Consider the following 21416-nt stretch of genomic DNA (forward strand, 5'->3'; position numbering starts at 1 on the left):
ATTTCGTCAAATAAACAAGACAAACTTAAACAAAATTTTAAGTTCGTTAACATATAATGAAACGAGTTTTGAACACTAAAGTATTTGATTTGATTTGATTCATTTACACCCTTACTCGTCAGGATCTCTTATACTATAACTTCTAATATTCCTGCTATAATGCTCAATTTAACAATGTAGCAAATTAATTAGGGAGTATCATCCAAGGAATACACATTCTATCCTTGGAAAGCATTGATTGTGTATTTTTAGATGTTAAATACTCATTTCTCGACTTTAGGTGTTTGTCGCATTTGTTCTTAGGCACTAGAGTGCTGCAGCGTCCAAAATTCAATACAATTATGTATTTAAGGTTAAGCCCAATGGCATGCGCCACTTTTTCAGCATGCTCCGATGAGGCCACCGGACAGCTTAATTGCCTCCCAACAAAATACTTGATTCATTATGAGGTGTTATCGAGTTGCAAGTCACTTGCAACGAACTCGAGCATTAGATTGCTATTTTTATAAGTTTTTTTTAGAAAAATATAGTGGATCGATTTGAAAATATCGAGTTGCGGCGAGTTCGAGTATTAATGCATTCAATAATTGAAACGGATTTGGTAATAATATTGGATTCTCAACTCTCAACCAATTTATTCTAAAATTTTGGTATTTTTTTTTGTCGTGTTCATCCTAGTCTCCTTGTTTTATCCCTCTTTATTTATTTATTTTTATAATAAAGGATAATTTCATTATAAAACTATGCTACATAAATAAAAACACGTATATAATAGATAGAAAATCTTCCTCTCATAAAAAAAAATCAACAAATAGTAAGACTTTTAAGGCTTTAAATTATTAGGTTTTTCACACATTTAGGTCGGATAGATCCTTGCTTTATCCCTCTTTAATTATTTATTTTTATGATAAAAGGATAATTTCATTATAAAACTATGCTACATAAATAAAAACAAGTATATAATAGATAGAAAATCTTCCTCACATCCAAAAAAATCAACAAATAGTAAGACCTTTAAGGCTTTAATCTCCAATTCGTGTACGTGCATGTCTGATATTATCATGATAAAATTTAAGTATTACAAATTCAAATATTAATATCAAAATATTTTGAAACAGACCTAAAAAATCGTCAGATTGACAAACAAATTTCATAAATTTCAAATATAAAGAGAAAAACAAAAGAAATTTTCAAAAGGGAAATCAATAAACCAATTTGTGAAAATTCAAGAATAATAAAAAGAAGAAACAAATCAAACTACTTGGAAAATCTTAAGAAAGAAGATTTGTCACAACGGGAAAATCATACGGGGATGCGGGAAATTTATTATTGCAAGATTAAATCAAAGGGAAGAAATCATAGGCAGGCAGAGGACTTTAATGCCTAAGTCGGAGGATTCTCCGTACCAATAACAAATGAGAACAGAGTCTATAATCTACTTTTCATTCGTTTCTGCCCATTTCCGCTCCCAGATCTCCCACTAATTCCATTTCCTCCGCATACCTATTCATTCTTTTCCCTCTCCTCCAGAGAAAAATAAAAAGGGAGGGCATTAACCCATTTCCTTTCTCACTCTTTAAGATTTATTCAATACATGATTAGCCCACCTCGAGATTTATTAATCTTGCACCTGATCTGCTCTGATCTCAATCTTGAATCACTTGTATTTGCAAGTTAAGAGGGCCCTTCTTGCCAATTGACTTGAATTGAATCGGGTTGAGGTGGGGGAAAGGAAGAAATACCAAAATGGCTGGCGCTGCAGGGGGTTTTGTCACCCGGGCATTTGACTCAATGCTCAAGGAGTGTGCCAATAAGAAGTATACTGCTCTGCAAACTGCTATTCAGAGTTATTTAGGTTCGTTTTTTAAGCCCTTTTCCCTCTAAGCCCTGATTGATATTTTTTTTTTCTTTTTGGCTTCAAGCTTCATTCTTGCAACTAAATTGATTTCTTGCTGTACTTAAACTATGTAGTTCGAGTTTAATTCCCTGATTTTTGATTTACTTTCCAATTGTGTGTGTGTGTGTTTTCTTTGTTTTAGTACGTGGACATTGAGCTGAATTGGCTTCAATTTGAAGCAATGGAAATGTATCGATAGTTTGTGTCTTGTGGAAAATAAATCATAAGGTTATGTGCTGATTGAATGCATCTTCTTTACCTTTTGACATGTTTATTGTGTATTTGAAGTATTTCTTTATGTTATGTTTGAGGTCAAAGTTCTTATAAGTTGATTCCAGAATGTACTTTTCGTGGCAATAGTGCTGGAGCACAGTTTTGTACAATTGCTAAACCAATTAATTGCCTGGAAAATTTTCGGTCATCTGGTGTAACATGGAATGAGACAAGAGTTGCGAGTGCAAAAATCTTTTGCATTGGTTGTGATTCTTTCCTGGTTGTCCTCATTAAATTACTCATTGGTTAACTCCGCTGAGGGGCTCTTGGATAGTGGTCTTGATATGCATCATATTAGTGGAATGATACTATACTGCTGCTTTAGTTATGTAACAAAATTTATGGAAGCAAAAAACTTTGGAAGGAACACTAAAACAAAAGATACCAGCCTGCAAGGGCCCCTGTTTTCTGGATATTATGGTTGATCTTCAGGTCTACCAGACTGTTGGAATGAAAGAGTTAATTCGATACATGCAAATAAGTGTAAGCCAATTTTTGTGTAACCTACTATACTTGTCCCGCATGGTCTGTTTCCTTTGTTCTATTAATTTCTCAGATAGTTGATGGAATAAATTTTTTCTTTTCTTATCTTCAATTTTCCATCTAAGCCTCTCATTCTTATGAATTGACAAGTTTATTAATGTTATCTATAAAACTGTAACAATTTCTTTGCTGATTTTTCTTTTCTTTTTCCTGAAATTTTCTGGAACTCTTGGTTTGATAGAATACCAAGGATTTTTGTTATTTTCTTTGGTTTTTGTTGGGCAATGTGGTTGGCGGGATAGACAATCCTTTTGTAGGCTTCTGAAAGAATGTGCTGCCTTGGGTTCTGGTTAAAAAATGCTTTATATGGATATGTTTAAAGTTTACTGATGGTGTTGCCTCCACTTTTATTTTGAGGCATTTGCACTACAGAATGGCCACAGGAGATGTTTCCCTTTGTGTCTTTTTTGTTAACCCAATTAGAAGTGTATTTATTAGTTACACTCTTCTACTTTCACCTGCTACTATAAAGTATTATTGCTGATTAATGGTTCCTGTATCTCTTGTGGATTATGAATTTCAGAAAATGCAAAGCACTCCAATCAGCAATCGAGTTCCAGTGCTACCATGCAAACAGCATCTTCCCTTGGAGATGAGAGGTTGGTTACCTACTGATAGTTGCTTTCTATCTGCTCTCTTCTGCAAATTTGCTCCAACATTTAGTTTTATGTTTTATTGGTTCATTTGGCCAATTACGGCTCATCTTTTGTGGTACTTATTTTTTAAAAATGCCAAATACCCTTGGAGCTTGATTAGTACTTGGATCATGTTCTTATATTTATTGCAACAGCTTTTTGTGATTTGGTGGGTAGTATGAGCTTCCTAAATGCATCAAATCTATTGTAATATCTTTAGTTATTTGAATTTCTTTTAATCCTTCTTCCAGTAGTTTGACTGATACTCAAGCTGGATCTGCTAAAGATACTGCGGAACCAGATGATTCAACAACACCTTCACAGTCTAGTGTGGCAGCAGATCCCATAGGGAGACCTAAAAGTGCTGGTGGAACTATCACAGTTACCTTAGCAAATGCTGGGAATACTTTAGGAGGAGATGACGCGGAGCTTGTTTTGAATCCACTACGACTTGCATTTGAGACTAAGAATGCTAAAGTGGTAGAGCTTGCATTGGATTGTCTTCATGTGGGTGCCTCTTGTTATTTTTTGTCTTTAACATTGAAAACTTGTGATTTACTGGAAAGTATCTGTCTTTATTGCATCTATTATCCTATACTTGTTATCTTCTCTTTTTGTACAGTATGGCAATGGTTTTTCATCTTGTTTTGGGTGATTTTTTTACAACAATACAAGGAAAAAAATAAACTAATTTCCTTGTGCACATGGATTGCAACTCTCCAATGTGTAAAATTCACCTTGAAATGGTAGTAGAAAAAAGTTGATCTGGCAATATACTATGAGGTTAGTTGCAAAATATCACATGCTATATCAACTGTGCTCATGTACGTAATTGACTGTGGTTGTTTTGTAATTTTTCGAATTATGTTCTGATTTGATCTGCTATTTCATATATTATGCCTTTGGCTAAGCGTGATCAAGTCTTAAAGTATCATGGATGATATGACAATTTATTTTATGCTTGATCGAGGCTCTCTTAACCAGTTCTGTTCTACCAGTTTGAGTTAATTTTTGGATGATTCAAAATTCTAAAGTTCAATTTTTTTATGTAGTTTAAGTTCTTTTTCAGAATCTGAAGTCATAAAATCTTCTCTTGAGCAGAAATTATCACGTTAAATCCTGAATTTACAATTTTGAGAGAAAATTACTGATAGCACATTTAGTTCTAGTGCCATAATTTAGTTTTGGGAGGGGAACCTGATATACAAAGATCTTTTGTTAATTTTAAGAGTGGCTGCAGGGGATGAACAATAATCTAGACTATTTTGATGCGCACTGGATGTTTTCCACAGCAATACCTAACGTCATGTGAAACACATTATTCTGAGACTTTGTTGTCAAAACATCAGAGAAACAGCTCGTAGAACTTTGTTGTTTACTAAGCTAATTTATCACGTACAAGAATTATTGAAAGCAAAGTGGAAAGGAGATCTGAATGTTCTTTCCCTACAAAGTTAAGGTTAGAGAGGTAGTTTCTTCATTGAAACTATTGCTTTTGTGAAGATGAAAATGGTTGTTTGGATAAAAGGCTTGGTGTCTAACTTTGGGAGCTAATACAATATGTGACTTTTAGCCATTTTTTCGGTTTCTCAGGGTTGTCTTGGTACTATTTGATACATGGGTGTAGTGCTTTCCATTGAGACTCTGATGAAATAAGATTCATTGTTAACCTTTCCAAGCACAAATTTTCTAAGTGCAGAAACTTATTGCATATGACCATTTAGAGGGTGATCCTGGTCTGGATGGTGGCATAAATGGACCACTATTTACAGATATCCTGAACATGGTATGCAGTTGTGTGGATAATTCATCTCCTGATAGGTATGTGCCACCCTGCAGCTGAAATTGATTTCTGTTTCTCTATAAATTTTGGTTTTTCTGGGTGCGGTTTCTGACATATTGGCATTCAGTACTACTCTTCAAGTGTTGAAGGTGCTTCTTACAGCTGTTGCATCGGCCAAGTTCAGAGGTATAGAATTACAGACATTTTGCTGTTTGCTTATTTTACTTGTATAACCAATATGCTTTTTGTGGGTCATGGTTGAATATCCACCAAATGACAAAATGGGAAAGACAACTCTCCACATTAGAACCCATATTGACATTATTGTTTGCATTGTTACTTCAGTGATCCGCTTCTTGGCTGCTGTTGTTTGGTTTCTCCGCACTCCACGTGTGAATAGATTTACCTGTGGCAATATGCAGAGCTACAAAAATATTTCTCCTATTGGTGTAGAAAAATAGTTGTTTCACCTTGTTTCTTCTAGTAAAACTCAAATGAAGTTCACGTGCAGTTATTTTGTCTCCTGCATTTTACAGATAAAGAAGTCATGAGACTTAATTTACATAGTTGAATTGTTCATCCTATAGTATGAGGAAATCATGCATGTAAGAAAATTAATGGAGATGATTAAGTGACAATTGAATGGAAGGTGAATATGTGCTCAATATTATGTCATTATCTTTTCCGAGGCGATTTTATTTTCTAAGTCCATGTGACCAAAGAATATTGTAGAATTTAATAACTGGGCTGCTTCTGTAATTATTCTGGATGAATCACTAGTATGATGCTTCTCTGGAGTTCCTTGATGCATGAGATGTCCTATTTATGACTTTTTTTTTCATCATGCAGTTCATGGAGAATTGTTGCTTGGTGTGATCAGAGTGTGCTATAACATTGCCCTTAATAGGTAATTAGTGAAATGTTTTCTTAGTTGACATTATTCATCACTATACTATTCTCCTGACTTCCTAATATGTTGTTTAGCAAGAGTCCAATAAATCAAGCAACTGCGAAAGCTATGTTAACTCAGATGCTCAGTATTGTATTCAGACGGATGGAGAATGATCAGGTTTTTCATTTTGAATGTTCCCTCTCTTAAAGAAAATTTCCTCCTCATTTGGTTAAGTTGGGATGTGCATGTGAGAATCTTTTTGTACCTCTGCCAATTCAGGTGCCTACTTCATCTGTTTCTGTTGCACATAAAGAAGCTGCTGCAAAAAGTGAATCAAACTTAGGAAATGAGCCGGCATCATCAAGTGATCAGAATGATGGAGAATCAACTTTGGGTGATGCAATTTCTATCAACCAAGAAAAAGATACATCTGTTGCATCTCTTGAGGAACTTCAGAATCTTGCGGGTGGTGCCGATATCAAGGTCTGTCAGTCTTTGTAGTTGAGCACTTAGTCTACAATTGAAACCTAGGACACTTTGACCTCATTCTTGTGCAGGATTTTTGTTCTAAATTTGGCTATATGTTTTTGGAATTCTATCTGATGACCTTGCCTATGTGATATATGCTCCATAGGGTTTAGAGGCGGCTCTTGAAAAGGCTGTACATCTAGAAGATGGTGAAAAGGCGAGAAAGTATGGACACATACTAATGTTGTAATTCTTTGAATCTGAAAATGTTAACTAATAACATAGATTATTAATGTAATAATCTTTGAATATATACAACTGATTCAAACTTTTTTTCCTTTAGAGGAATTGACCTAGAAGGCATGAGCATTGGAGAACATGATGCTTTACTCCTTTTTCGCACCCTCTGCAAGGTTTGTATAGTTAGGTTCTTCCTTGTAGTGGTCTCTAATTTTTTAATTGCAATGTCTTTGATTTTTTGTGCTATGTGTTTGCAGATGGGTATGAAGGAAGACAATGATGAAGTTACTACCAAAACCCGCATCCTGTCTCTGGAGCTTCTGCAGGTTGAATTAGGGAGTTAAAAACTAGTATATATCGGTCCAATGTGCAACTTTAGTAATCTTATATAGAAATCCTTTAGTTACTTGAGCTAGTTAGACTCCTGTATCTTAGCAGGCTAGTCTTATAGCAAGGCAAGCCCTAGTTTCTGAGTTTAGGGGAAAAAGGTAAAGGATAGAAATAATTTTGGAAAGGAAAAAGAAAGAGAAGAGATTGCGTTTTTTGTTTGGGGGGATAAGGAAAGAAAAGAAATGAATTGGTTGCTTTTCTTTTTTTCTTTTTCTTTTTCTCTTCAGAGTGAAGACAAATAGAAGGAGAAGATTTCGTGAGGCATTTGTATCTTTTTAGTTTGTGATCCACTTGGCATTGTAGAATTTTGGATTATCAACCTTTTGAGGGCAAATCTGGTATTTTAGAAATAATATGTAAATAGTTTTTTGAGTTTTGGAGGGATCTAACATCCTTCTTTCTCTTCACATGTTATACAGGGCCAAGCCGAGTTTAAGTTAGACTTTTAATGCAATTCAATTCAGTCATGCTTGAGTCTTACTGAAGCTAAATTTGTTCTGGATCGCAGCTTTTGAAGTTATTAGATATTTGGCTTCTTCATGGGTTCTAGCTAGAAGAGTATGTTATAGGACATAGGAAAGGATAGTGTAGACACCTTTGCTTTTGTTGGCCATCCAATCAAGAGGAAGAAACTATGATTTCTTTTCTTACGTTTTTGGCTGTCATTTCTGAATGTTGCAATTGTGGATTGTCAACTTTTACCATGTTTGTGAATTTCAATTCATCTAAGATTGTTTGGCAATACTAGGGACTATCTTCTTCGGTATAAGGTACTCCTACAATTTTAACTTCCTTTTCCTCCCTGAAAGAGGTTGGCCTCCATTTCATTGCCTCATTCTCTTCTCATGGTCCTCCCCTTTCTTTCTCCCTTAACTTTCTTTTACCACAGTTTCTATCAAGAAAGTACACTTTTATCACACCATAGAGTTGCTTGTTTTAGTCAGAAGTTAGTTGCTATTTGCTCTGGCGCTGTTAAAGCTTTTAAGAGAATATCTTAAGCCTGACAGAAGTTGCCTTTTGCTGTGCCTTTTCTCTTGGTTAAATTGATTATGGAGTCTTAACAGGTCTTTTCGCATTTATATTGTTATAGCCATACTCCATTCTGGTTATTTGCAATTTTTATGGATGGGATTGCCTAAAATTACAAGGTGTTTGGAACAGAAAAATCTCAATAATATATACAGCTCCTGAAGTGATATCCTTGCTTTTCGAGATGACACCTTTTGCTCGTCAATATCATTTGTATTGTTCCTGTATTCTCCTGAGAATGCCTTATTTGTTATGGTTGTGGGCTGGTTATTGCTTGTGTCTTTTTTGGTTCAGCAGTTTGAATAGGCAGTATGCAAGTCTGATGTTAACTGTTAATTGCTGTTGTTTAGTTCTTGGTCATGCTACTCTTATGGTATTCATGTTATGAATTTGCAGGGTCTTCTGGAAGGTGTTAGTGTCTCCTTCACAAAAAACTTTCATTTCATTGACTCGGTCAAAGCTTACCTTTCATATGCATTGTTGCGAGCTTCAGTTTCTCGAACTACATCCATATTTCAGGTCTAGTTGGAATTGTCTCGTTCTATGTAGTCTTTACATCAGGTCACCAATGTTATGCAGAGTTAATACTAAATCGACCTCCTATTTTTTGTATAGTATGCAACAGGGATTTTCTCAGTGCTCTTGTCGCGGTTCAGGGAAAGTCTCAAAGTATGAAAATGACAAGATACCGATCTCACCCACTTGAAAATTGCAAATATTTTTTTTTTCATCTTTTTCTCTGATGCTAATGCCTATCATAATTTTCCAGGGGGAAATTGGTGTTTTCTTTCCATTGATCGTCCTAAGACCCTTGGATGGTTCAGACCTGAACCAAAAACAAAGTGTTCTTCGGTATGATATGTATTTCAGTAGATAGTGCTGATATTTGGATATAATAGTTTTCCTTAACTTTTTTTAGTCCTAACTTTCTCTCATATTTTCTCCATTGCATTGTATATTTGCCAAATATTGCGATTCATCGGACTAAAAAATTAGCTGTTTGACATATCAAAACTCGATGCTTGCAGGTCTTCGGTGAGCTTGCATTTTATGTGTTAATTCTTCATGTTTCATGACTTTGAATGAATTTGATCTTTCAGGATGCTAGAGAAAGTCTGCAAGGATTCTCAGATGTTGGTTGATCTCTTTGTGAATTATGATTGTGATCTTGAAGCACCTAATTTGTTTGAACGGATGGTTGGTTCTTGTTCAACATTTGGTTTGACTAACTTTCAAAATAAAGTTTCTTGGTACACATTTAACAAATTCTCCACTTTTGCTCTTTCTGGTATAGGCTACAACGTTATCCAGAATAGCCCAAGGAACTCAAAATATGGATCCAAACTCCATTACTGCTTCCCAGATGGGATCAATTAAAACATCATCTCTTCAGGCATAAACTTTGGACTATTGTTTAGCATGTTCATCTGGCTACAATTTGAAACAATCATTTCTTTTTCTGTTGAATTTCTGTTACAAGTGTGTTTGACATCTGTTTCATGTATTTTTCAGTGTCTTGTGAATGTTATAAAATCTTTGGTTAATTGGGAGAAGGCCCAGCGAGAATCAGGAAAGCTGAAAGAATCTTCTGAAGTAGAGAACTCAGCTAAGGAATCTGATGACTCAAAAGGCCGGGAAGATCAAGCTAGTAATTTTGAGAAATTAAAGGCTCACAAATCTACACTGGAAGCTGCTGTTGCTGAGGTATACACCTCTTGATCTGACCAAATATGTATTATGATTGGTGCATACTTGGGCTGTGTTCCATGACTGCTTTTGGTGTAATATTACAGTTCAACCGGAAACAAGAGAAGGGTATAGAATTTCTAATATCAAGTGGATTAGTGGAGAGTACGCCAGCATCAGTTGCTCAGTTTCTTAGGAACACTGCCAATTTGGACAAGGTAACGGATAATTGTTTGTGATTGTTATCTCTTTCCTTTTTGGTTCTTATCTTTCCAGCATACAATTCAGTTTCTGTTTGCAGAGACTCAAATGTCTTGTTTGTTTAGGTTAAGATTGGAGATTATATAGGTCAGCATGAGGAGTTTCCACTTGCTGTCATGCATGCTTATGTTGATTCCATGAACTTCTCTGGGATGAAGTTTGATGCAGCAATTCGTGAATTTCTTCGAGGATTCCGACTTCCAGGAGAGGCTCAGAAGATAGATCGCATAATGGAAAAGTTTGCGGAGCGGTAATTGCCTTCTTGCTACTCTACTGCTTAAATGCTTTTGTGGTAATCCAAATTTTTGAAAATAGCAAAACTATGGACCTGAGTGCAGAAAGAAAATTTAAGCTCATACAAGTAAAAGACTCGTACAATACTAAACGATATTTCTTTTAAAGCCTCATAGTGCTGTAATCCTAAAAACATTGAAAAGTTCTCTCTCGATGTGCACTTGTTCTGTATTTGTGGGTTTGGTTGATCATGTCTTGCTGTATTTATTTCATGAAAGGCAGAAGGTCCAGTTGACGAATCAGATTTTAATATAATTCTTTGCTTTGTAAATACTGTCTCTGGAGTATAGTGGATAGAATTGAAGATCAGATAGAAACTGTTGAGGAAATCCAAGTCACTACATAAGCATTCGGTTTTCAAACAAGGAAAGTAAAAAAAGAAGGAAAAAAGGCATGCACATCTCATAGATGTGCCCACAAAGTAGACTGACATGTGGGTGTTGTACAATTCTGTATGTACGAAAAGGAAAAAAGGCATGCACATCTATGAGATGTGCCCACAAAGTAGACTGACATGTGGGTGTTGTACAATTCTGTATGTATGAAAATGCCATTTGATTTACAGACTTGCCTTGAAGCATGTTCTCTTTTTGCTTTAAAAAAATGTTCTATTTTGCTTATGCTCAATGAACAGAGTTAATATGTTTGAGCAGAGATCCATGATATTCTTGTACAATGACAAACGCATTCAGTGGTCAATAGAATGGAATTTTTTGATTACGCTTGAGGTTCATGCTCCACCTTTTTTGAGAAATGCTGAACTTCCTCAAAATGAAGAGAATTAAGTTTTAGCTTACCTGGTCAAATTAGAGTCTGATATGTATGCACACTTTCATCGTGTCCACCCATCCTAGTAGTGTCTTTGATTCTCAGTAATTTGCGTGGGGAATTTTCATGTTTTTATTGCTTTTTATGAGTAATTGCTTCATTTTATACTTAAACTAGGTTGTTCCCCTTTTTTAATGACCAGTATAGCATTTTCACCTGAATATCTTGCATTTCGACGTTTGGATCTTGGATATCTCCCTCTCTCTCTCACACACACATTATAATGAGACCTTGCATGGTGGAAATCCTAGAATATAGAGAGTATGCGTGATTGGAACCTTTTTTTCAAACTTTATTGACAGGCTTAGTGATTGAGTTAAAGGGACATTCTTGTTGTCCCAAACTTTAATTTACAGCGCAATAAATAAGTATATATATATTTTGCTATTTAGTTGGAATAATATAAGCAGATAATAAGACCTTATTGCTTGTGATTGATTTTTTTTTTTTTCATTTTCGGCAATAATAATACTAATGATTGATCAATTTTGACTTTTGACAGTTATTGTGCGGACAATCCTGGCCTGTTTAAGAATGCAGATACAGCTTATGTTCTGGCATATGCAGTTATAATGTTGAATACTGATGCTCATAATTCACTGGTGTGGCCAAAGATGTCGAAGAGTGACTTTTTACGTATGAATGCGTTACATGATGCTGAAGAATCAGCTCCTACAGAACTCTTGGAGGAAATCTATGATTCAATTGTTAAAGAAGAGATAAAAATGAAAGATGAACCTGTTGGAATTGCAAAAAGCAGCAAGCAAAAGCCAGAAGCAGAGGAGAGAGGGCGGATTGTCAGTATCCTTAATCTGGCTCTTCCCAAGGGGAAATCTTCAGGTGATTCACAGTCTGAAAGTGAAGCCATTGTCAAGCAGACACAGGCCTTTTTTAGGAGTCAAGGGAGAAAAAGAGGAGCATTTTATACTTCACATCAGATTGAACTTGTGCGTCCTATGGTAGAAGCTGTAGGATGGCCATTACTTGCCACATTTGCTGTTACGATGGAAGAAGGAGATAATAAACCAAGGGTTGTTCTTTGTATGGAAGGTTTTAAAGCTGGGATACACATCACACATGTTCTTGGAATGGATACCATGCGCTATGCATTTTTAACATCTTTGATCAGGTAACTTCTATTTTTCATTTTTTGTCAGTCTTGTTTTGGCTCTGCATCATCATTTTCCTTTTTATGTTTTGCCTAAGAACTATTGTTGATTTGAGGATGTTGAGAATTTTGCTTTGACATCCTTGTTATTATCGTTCTTTGGTCCTTTTATCTGGGTAGCATGATAAACAAAATTTGGGACAATTAGGCAAAAATTTCTTAATAAAATTTTGCTCATTTATCTTTTTTCTTGATAGTTATTATTCTAATATGCAGATTTAACTTCTTGCATGCGCCAAAAGAAATGAGAAGCAAAAATGTTGAAGCATTGCGGACTCTAATTACTCTATGCGATACGGACACTAATGCCCTTCAGGAATCTTGGCTAGCAGTATTGGAGTGCATCTCTCGGCTTGACTATTTAACATCAAACCCAACAGCTGCTGCAACTGTCATGCAAGGGTCAAACCAGATTTCCAGGGATGCTATTTTGCAATCTCTGAGAGAGTTGGCTGGAAAACCTGCAGAACAAGTGTTTGTCAATAGCGTTAAATTACCCAGTGAATCTGTTGTGGAGTTTTTTACTGGTCTATGCAGTGTATCAGCTGAGGAATTGAGACAGATTCCTGCCCGTGTTTTTAGCTTGCAGAAGCTAGTTGAGATCAGTTATTACAATATGGCTCGTATACGCATGGTAACTGAGTATGCTTTGGCTTTTACTTTCGTTTTCAAGGGTGGTATCTTTCACTTGTAAGTAAGGTGTTTAGACATGTTATGTGTTTAGACATGTTAATCAATGAAATATGACTAGCACTTTCAACACCTTTTAGTTTACACCAAGTGTTCAAAATTTTTTAACAAGGCTCAACATTTTTTTGGATTAAAATCCTTTGGAATTTTCTTTATGTAAACTCTAGGTAACTTGGGTTATATGGAGCTTCTTCCTTTGAAGCCTAATGCTTGAGATGAATGTCATTTGTGATACATATGATAACAATGTGTTCTAATCACTTTTTGAGGCTGCAAGTAGGTTATTGGAACTTGTTTCTTGTTTAATTTCATATAAGCATGGTTCATTTGCATAACTTCACTTGCTTACTTCTTTGTCTGTTATCTGCTTGATGTCTTTTCATGCACACTGATATCAAATGGCTAAATTTGCCTTGGAAGTTTGATGTGATTTGCATCTATCCAGGAACAACTCATTGCTTGAGTGATGGAAATATGACGCTCAATGTCAACATTTGTGTTTTAATTATAAAAGGATTTACTGTGTGTCTTGACTAATAATGTTTCTGTGTCAATCATTCTATCTTTGACTCACATTAAAGCACTTTTTCAGTTGCTAATGGATTACAATCTCTGTTAGGTATGGGCTAGAATATGGTCTGTCTTGGCCAGTCATTTTATCTATGCTGGTAGCCATCCTGATGAAAGAGTTGCTATGTACGCTATAGATTCTCTACGGCAACTTGGTATGAAATATTTGGAGCGTGCTGAACTTGCCAATTTCACATTCCAGAATGATATCTTAAAACCATTTGTAATTCTCATGCGAAACAGCCGAAGTGACTCTATACGCAGGCTTATTGTTGATTGTATTGTGCAAGTATGTTTTCTTCTTGATGTTGTTTTTGGTCTCCTTACCTGTCTTGGCATTGAACTGATTCTGTTCTGGAAAGCAGATGATAAAATCTAAAGTTGGAAGCATAAAGTCTGGCTGGCGAAGTGTGTTCATGATTTTCACAGCAGCAGCAGATGATGATCTGGAATTAATTGTTGAAAGTGCATTTGAGAATGTAGAACAGGGTTAGAACTTTCTTTTTCATTCGTTTCAACCTTAATAGTGGTTTCTGTGATTTTTGAGTTTTTGATAGTTTCTTTCTATGACTACTAACAGTGAAAAATCTTGTGCAGTTGTTTTGGAACACTTTGACCAGGTTGTGGGGGACTGCTTTATGGATTGTGTCAACTGCCTAATTGGGTTTGCTAACAATAAGACTTCTCACCGAATAAGTTTGAAAGCTATTGCACTTCTTCGCATATGTGAGGATCGTCTTGCAGAGGTTTGTAGAAGTGTTGAATTTCACCATGATTTGCTTGTAGACTACAATACCTTTGTTAATTTCATTTCTTTATCTGTATTCTAGTAAACATTTAAGGTTCATCTTAAGGATATGCATTGTGAGGAAAAGGACATAAAGACTGTGAATCTACAAGTTTAATAAATTTTTGAATCGACCAGCAAGCAGTTGGTGCCTAGGGTTCTGGAAAATACTCTGAATAACAGCAGAATACGTTGACTTAACAAGTTATGCTCATACGACTATGATCAAATATTTGTTAATGAGTATCAAGTTAGTGTCATAATATATTGAGGGAAAGTCAGGGTCAACGAGAAGTGAGGAAACAAATATGGTTTACACAGTTCATTTTCTTTTAATTGCATGCTATACCGCTGTAATTTACAGAATAAATCCAAAACTGACTTCAAAATTAGAGTTGTGGAGGGAGTTTTGGAGGCATCCGGCATGAATTGTTTGGATGGTTGTAATTAATTAATTGTGTATGAATGTAATTTTAGTCTCTGCAGAAGGAAAAATACTAACCAATTTAGCACAAAAGTTTACGGATTAGAAACTAAGTCAAATCATCTAGATTTTATCTGCCTACCTAATTGATTTTGAGACTTTAATGTGTTTTTTGCGATCAACAGATCCCTGCATAAGTTAAAGGGGTACTGATGGGATTTATGCTTTGAATCATTAAGAAAAAAGGGGAATGTAGCAAGATACTTTAAATGGGGCAAACTGTTGGATTGTTGGGAATCAAGCAGTCCTAAGATAAGTTTCTAAATTTAATCTTGCTGAATTTCATTATTCTGCTGGGTATGTGGGAATTAATGAATTAACAAACAACACCATTTGCAAAATATGAACAAAACCAAAAATAAGTTTAAACAAAATCTCTTTCTGATGTTTTTGTCATCCATTTATGTGCATCCGAAGCTGGAGTACATAATCTGACCGGAAGATATTCATGACATCATAGTCAAACTATTCTTTGAGGTGGTTCTGAATTATTTGGCAAACTCTATAATGAGCGTTAGTCATTGATTCTTGATTGATGTGAAACTAGTATCACTTCTGTTAACTGAAATTTGTACATTATAATGGTTCGAGAAAAGGCATACTGATCCTAATTACATTATTTGTCTTGTTTATCACTTTCAGGGTCTAATACCAGGTGGTGCTTTGAAACCTATTGACATTAATGCAGAGACAACTTATGATGTGACTGAGCATTATTGGTTCCCAATGTTGGCCGGTCTATCTGACCTGACCTCTGATCCCAGACCAGAGGTCAGAAACTGCGCACTTGAAGTTTTGTTTGATTTGCTGAATGAGAGAGGTAGCAAGTTCACATCTTCATTTTGGGAGAATATTTTCCATCGGGTCCTGTTCCCCATTTTTGATCATGTCAGACAAGCTGGTAAAGAAAACTCCGTTTCTGCTGGAGATGAATGGTTTCGGGAAAGTAGTATTCATTCACTCCAGTTGCTGTGCAACCTCTTCAACACTTTCTACAAGGTACTGGTGTACTTCCTTGGATATCTCGTGGAGGAACTCCAGTATTCCTTCCTCACGCAACTATATAGTGGCCTAGTGCAGTTGGAGGAATACCAATTTTTATCTCCTCACTACTACATACTTGCAATTATGAGACCTTACAGGAACTTGCATGTCACAGGGTTGCTCTTATATTATTTATATTACCATTCATATGATGTTCTTGGTTGCCACTCGTAACGGTCTTCTGATAATGTCCTGGAACCATGTTATGCATAGTTCATTTGGAGAATTTTATCATGTTGTGACAATTTTTCTTCTCATTCTATGCAGGAGGTTTGCTTTATGTTGCCCCCACTCTTAAGCTTACTTTTGGATTGTGCCAAGAAAACTGATCAGTCAGTTGTTTCATTATCTCTTGGTGCATTAGTGCATCTCATTGAAGTTGGTGGGCACCAATTTAGTGACCGTGATTGGGATACTTTGTTGAAAAGCATTAGGTAAGTATTCTTTGCCAAAAGTTAAATGTCCGATAACTTGTTCTTAATAAAGATTGAGTTCGAGTATCAGTGCTTTGTTTGATTTTTAATAGAGATGCTATATACACGACTCAACCCCTTGAGCTGCTCAATGACATGGGTTTGGAGAACTCTAGACATCATACTGCATTGACAAGAAATTTAGAAGTCATCTCAGGGGATACACCTACCACGCCTTCTGCTAATAATGCACCATTAGATAATCATCAGCAGAATGGCAGTGATAGTGGAAATACATATTCAATGGTGTCTACAAATGCTGGAGACGATTACGAGGGATCTGAAGGTTCTCTCTTTTTCATATTTTGATGTACTGTTGGTGTGGTTGTTGCTCTGATGTATAATTTAACGATATAGATAGATTGAATTACTAGCAATTTAGGAAGTATTCATTACCTTCTGAAAGAACAATCCATGGAAAATATCTTGAAGAGCTCAGAATCTGCAGGTGTGCCGTCTCCTTCTGGAGGAGCTCAGAAATCTATTGATGCTGGTGGCTTTCAGCGCAGTCAAACATTTGGTCAAAAATTTATGGGAAATATGAGGGATAGTCTCTTTCTCAGAAGTTTCACCTCTAAATCAAGAAACCCTTCATCAAATGTTTTTATTCCATCTTCTCCTTCCAAGGTATTTAGTGCTGGAGATTTTCCTCAGCCAATGTTCTTGTGCTGGTTCTGTTGTTTTTTCTCCTTGATTCTCTGTAACAGTCTATCTGTGGTGCACAAACTATTGGTACTTTTATGTTGGTCAGTTGGGATATTTAAACTCTAATTTAATCCTGTCAACTGCAAAGGTCGATGGGGAAATCCTATTTTAGTAGATATGCTTTTCCTAACTTTCTCCATTGAGATCAAAAGCTAAAGAAAGCACCCAGGGTTATTCATCATCCAGGTATGAAGATAAAAGAAATATTTATGAATGTTAAGGAGAGGAAAGAATACACGTCATATGAGGATTACATACTTAAAGAAGCCCATGAAAGTTGTGATAAGAGAACAAATAACATTTTCTTGGTCCTTGAGACATATGCATAATGCTTGCGAGATCTGCTTGAAAACCTACTATAACGTGCTTTTAGTGTTTTGAACTGTATTAGAAATGTTTTTTCCAGCTTTTTGAGATCGCTATTTATAGATTCTTAATGTATCAATGGTTTTTACAGAGTATATTGAATGCTCATTGTGCTTGTCTAGCTGAAGTGTCCTTAGAATCTCCTCTCGACTTACTTGGCTATTTTATGGTTTTTATGTCTAGTTGTCTGACATTGTGGAGCCTGATGCAAAGAATGAGGAGGAAAGTTCACTTCTTGGAACCATTAGGAGTAAATGCATCACACAATTGCTACTTTTAGGTGCTATTGACAGCATTCAGGTATGATTTGAGTGTTTTTCAGATTTTGAAGATTATCTAGAGTTTCAACATTTACTCCCTAGTAAACCATCATTTGGTACTTTGTAAAGAATGGTGTCTTATATTCTTATAACTGAATTCATCATGAATTTTGCTTAAATTTTTATACAGCCAATTTTTTGGAAGTCCTATGTTTTTTCTGCTAGCATTTTGTTGAGACAAATGTTAGACATGCAAATCTCAAAGAATTCCTGAAACGTGCTTAATGACAGAGACTACTGAGGCATCAATGTGGGAAGGGATTACATCTAGAAATAGATGGTTTTTCATTTTTCTTTTAACATTTTTTGGTACTTATGGTAGAGACAAGAAAATAACTGTTTTTCTGTTGCTGCGTTCCAAACCTGCAGACGAAGTACTGGAACAATATAACGACTTCACAGAAAATTAGTATCATGGACATTTTGTTCTCTCTGTTAGAGTTTGCTGCATCGTATAATTCATACACAAACCTCAGATTGCGGATGCAGCAGATTCCTGCTGAAAGGTTGGCTGGAGGTCTAGCTATACATTTTTTGTCTTCAACTTGGAGCTTGTAGAATATGATTTCTGGTTTATTTTGTACAGGCCACCTATGAATCTTCTTCGACAGGAGTTAGCTGGAACTTGTGTATACTTGGATATTTTACAAAAGACAACTGCAGAAGTTAATGGCAACATAGAGGAAGCAGACAAAAAAAATATTAATGAGAATGGTGATAATCATTTAGTGACAACTGGTGCCACTACAACAGAACAAATTAAAGATGAAAAGCTTCAAGGAATAGCGGCAGAAAAGCTAGTCTCTTTTTGTCGACAGGTGCTTATGGAGGCGTCTGATTTCCAGTCCACCATGGGGGAGACTGCTAACATGGATATTCACCGAGTTCTAGAACTACGTTCTCCCATTGTTGTTAAGGTTTGGAATATTCTTCTTTAACTTAGTTTTTCTTGGATCCTATCTCAGCGGTTAAGCTGGTATATAATGTCCTTTTCTTCTCTTTAAAGTCGCTTGGACTTGGTGAGAATGGTTGTGTGTGATATAGTTTGTGAAGAAACAAGAGTGTCGTATGCACAAGTGATTGCAGGCGCACAATGTCAAAGCTGACTTCTTAAAATTCTCAAAGCACATTATTTGGCCTCTGAAAATACATAGTAGTTCATAAGGTATTGTGTCCCGGGCATTTTTGCATCTGTTTTGCTGCCTGTGCGTCTCAAATAGCAAAATAAACTCAAACCTTTCTTGGCCTATTAGATGGTATATTTTGAAATCTACACCGCTGCCCTGAAATGCTATATGATTACAGAGAGATGGATGGCATGTGTTTTCCATAACTTTTTTCTACTTGACCAAACAGGTTTTTCTTGTCTTTACCTCTTGTTTTTTACTTAGATTTTTTGGATTTTCAAATTGTTGTTTCTTTCTTTGCGATGGTGACTAGGAAATCCCTTTAGCTATATAAAGAGGATAAGAAAAGAAAGGAAGCAGAAAAGATAGCATGTTAGTGTAGTAAGGGAGATCTAAGCAGCTAGGGTCAAAGAGAGATTGAGCTATGGTAACTGGACCTGAGTTGACAACTTTCCTAATGGACAACCATGTTTGAATTAATTGCATTCAGTAACTTGAGTTGGTCCCTGCCCATAAACTGACAATTGAGGACCTAAGAAAAGATTTTTTCACTTCCAGTATCACTGGGGACTTTTTAAGTGTTCCCAGAAAAATGCATAGAGGGCTTATGGATCGCAATTACCTCTATTAGTTTGTAATTTTTTTCCTTCACAATAGAAGGTTCCTGTAATATCTCAAACCCTTGATTGACTGAAGATTGCTGGGCATGGTGCTTGATAAGTTTTAGAAAATTGCATGTTACTTTAGATGTGGACTTGATATAATTTAAAGTATCTGGTACCATATATATTTGAATTGCTCTTAGTTGTCTAGGCATCATGTGAGATTCTGATAGTGTTGGCACTGCTGGTTTCCCTTGTTCTTGTCTTTTAAATACCTTTTATTCCTTGATTGGAAGGAAAATATTGCAAAGTTTATTTATCTTCTAATGGCTCAAGTGATGCCTCCAAAAGAGAGGAGAGACAGGAATACTGACGTAGGTTGAAGAAAACTTCTATATTTTTGCATCTGTTGGCGGCAAGGAGACAGTGAATTTTGGCTTTTCTTTTCGCTTTTTTTCTTTTTTCTTTTTTTTTCCTTTTTTGGCTTTCTTGTATATATCAGCATAATTTTGTGCCTGATATATGTAGTTTAGATTCTTTTCTGCTGTTGTTGTTGTTGTACTTCAGTCTATTTAAATGCGATATAATTGGTTCAAAGGTGAGGAAAGCTGTATATTACTCTTTCAGTAAACAAGTGGTTCTTTGTCTTCCAGGTGCTTAATGGTATGTGCTCTATGAACAGCAAGATATTCAGAAATAACCTTAGAGAGTTCTATCCTCTGATAACGAAACTCGTATGCTGCGACCAGGTATCTCTGCTTCTGTAAATGAACGTTTTCAGTTGTTTGCTAGTCTGGTTGTCCACAAAAAGATATTATTCTTTTCCTGCTTTTTATGTCATACCTTGATAAACATAGTTTTACCACCTCCAAAAATTGTTGAAATTTTCTGTTTCTTAATTTCAGTGGGTAGTTACAATAAAGTTGCCTTCATGGTTAAACTGTTTCTTCTACCATAGAGGCGCTAGAGTACCTTATATGTTGCTTTGTTCTAGATAGTTTAATTATTAGTTCTAAAGTCCATCAGTGAATGATCAGCATGGATTGTTATGTGCCTGCCCCTCTGGGGGTGCTTCCTTAAGGGAGTGTGATTTGTATTCAATGACTATGTGTGTCTGTCTGAGTGAGCACACGAGAAAACATCGACATTTCTATCTTTTGAAACTTTTATTTCTACTTGTCAATCCTGTCCTACCATGTCCCTGATTCTATCCTTGACCTGTCTACATCATGGTCCTGTGTACTAATTGTCTGACAAAAGATGAGTGCTTGCTGTTTGCTTAAAGAATGTAAAATCTTTTATTGACAAACAAATTAGAACAAAAGTTGTCTGTGCAGTCACAGAAGTAATAGGTGTCTATTAGGTGGCTCAGAAGATCAACCTTTCAGATGACTTCTGATTAGAAATATGACTTCTGATTTTTCCAACAGATGGATGTACGCGGAGCTCTGGCAGATCTTTGCAGCAAGCAGTTAACAGAGTTGTTGCCGAAAGCACAACAGCCTGTTCATTGAGTTTCTCCAGCGGGAGTTCCCTTAGCTTTCAAATTGAGTTTAGAATATGGTATCTGATTTTGCTAACGCAATTTTTGTTACCTTGATGTAATTAGAAGACTTGCGCTGTGTATAATCACTACACTACGGCCTCATATAGCTTATACCCTTGTTAACATTTCCTTTTTCTTTTTCTTTTTTTGAGAGTTTTACCGGATGTAATATTGGAAGAGCACAAGAGAACATCCACTTCCCTTTAGGTTATACCATAGTGCTAGTATGCATTTGGCTATTCAGGTCTGAGAAACATTGGTGTTTTAATATAGAATATGCAACATTTGTTGGTTACTCTTTCGTTGAAATGCATG

The 21416-nt window shown here is 35.9% G+C and overlaps 1 protein-coding gene across 3 annotated transcripts; it reads left to right on the top strand.

The window, feature by feature from the left end:
• The first annotated feature begins 1264 nt into the window (after positions 1-1264).
• Positions 1265-21396, top strand: LOC113710171 (brefeldin A-inhibited guanine nucleotide-exchange protein 5-like). 3 transcript variants are annotated; one of them, XM_072066419.1, is made up of 33 exons: positions 1265-1855; positions 3237-3312; positions 3600-3855; positions 5048-5169; positions 5259-5317; positions 5981-6038; positions 6116-6200; positions 6303-6506; positions 6658-6716; positions 6835-6904; positions 6989-7057; positions 8547-8669; positions 8766-8819; positions 8920-9002; positions 9251-9347; positions 9445-9543; positions 9663-9854; positions 9944-10054; positions 10163-10347; positions 11722-12348; positions 12604-13021; positions 13697-13936; positions 14013-14136; positions 14245-14393; positions 15561-15917; positions 16230-16396; positions 16489-16721; positions 16884-17062; positions 17690-17806; positions 18196-18332; positions 18413-18743; positions 20209-20304; positions 20986-21396. In XM_072066419.1, exons 1-33 carry the CDS (start codon positions 1747-1749, stop codon positions 21067-21069), a joined length of 5370 nt encoding a protein of 1789 aa, XP_071922520.1. In that variant the 5' UTR covers positions 1265-1746; the 3' UTR covers positions 21070-21396. The 3 variants fall into 3 exon arrangements, with proteins under 3 accessions (XP_071922520.1, XP_071922519.1, XP_027088822.2); XM_072066418.1 differs by having other exon boundaries at positions 1597-1855; positions 6658-6734; XM_027233021.2 differs by having other exon boundaries at positions 1597-1855; positions 3603-3855.
• Positions 21397-21416: the final 20 nt, after the last annotated feature.

Source organism: Coffea arabica, chromosome 9e (genome assembly GCF_036785885.1).
Source record: "Coffea arabica cultivar ET-39 chromosome 9e, Coffea Arabica ET-39 HiFi, whole genome shotgun sequence".
NCBI lineage: Eukaryota > Viridiplantae > Streptophyta > Magnoliopsida > Gentianales > Rubiaceae > Coffea > Coffea arabica.

What these genes read in the sequence shown, in the direction of transcription:
- LOC113710171 (XM_072066418.1), top strand. Translation starts at nt 1,747, where the DNA reads ATGGCTGGCGCTGCAGGGGGTTTTGTCACCCGGGCATTTGACTCAATG. An exon ending in GATAATTCATCTCCTGATAG is followed by an intron (nt 5,170 to 5,258) that starts GTATGTGCCACC and finishes ATTGGCATTCAG; the next exon opens with TACTACTCTTCAAGTGTTGA. An exon ending in TGGAAGCTGCTGTTGCTGAG is followed by an intron (nt 9,855 to 9,943) that starts GTATACACCTCT and finishes GTAATATTACAG; the next exon opens with TTCAACCGGAAACAAGAGAA.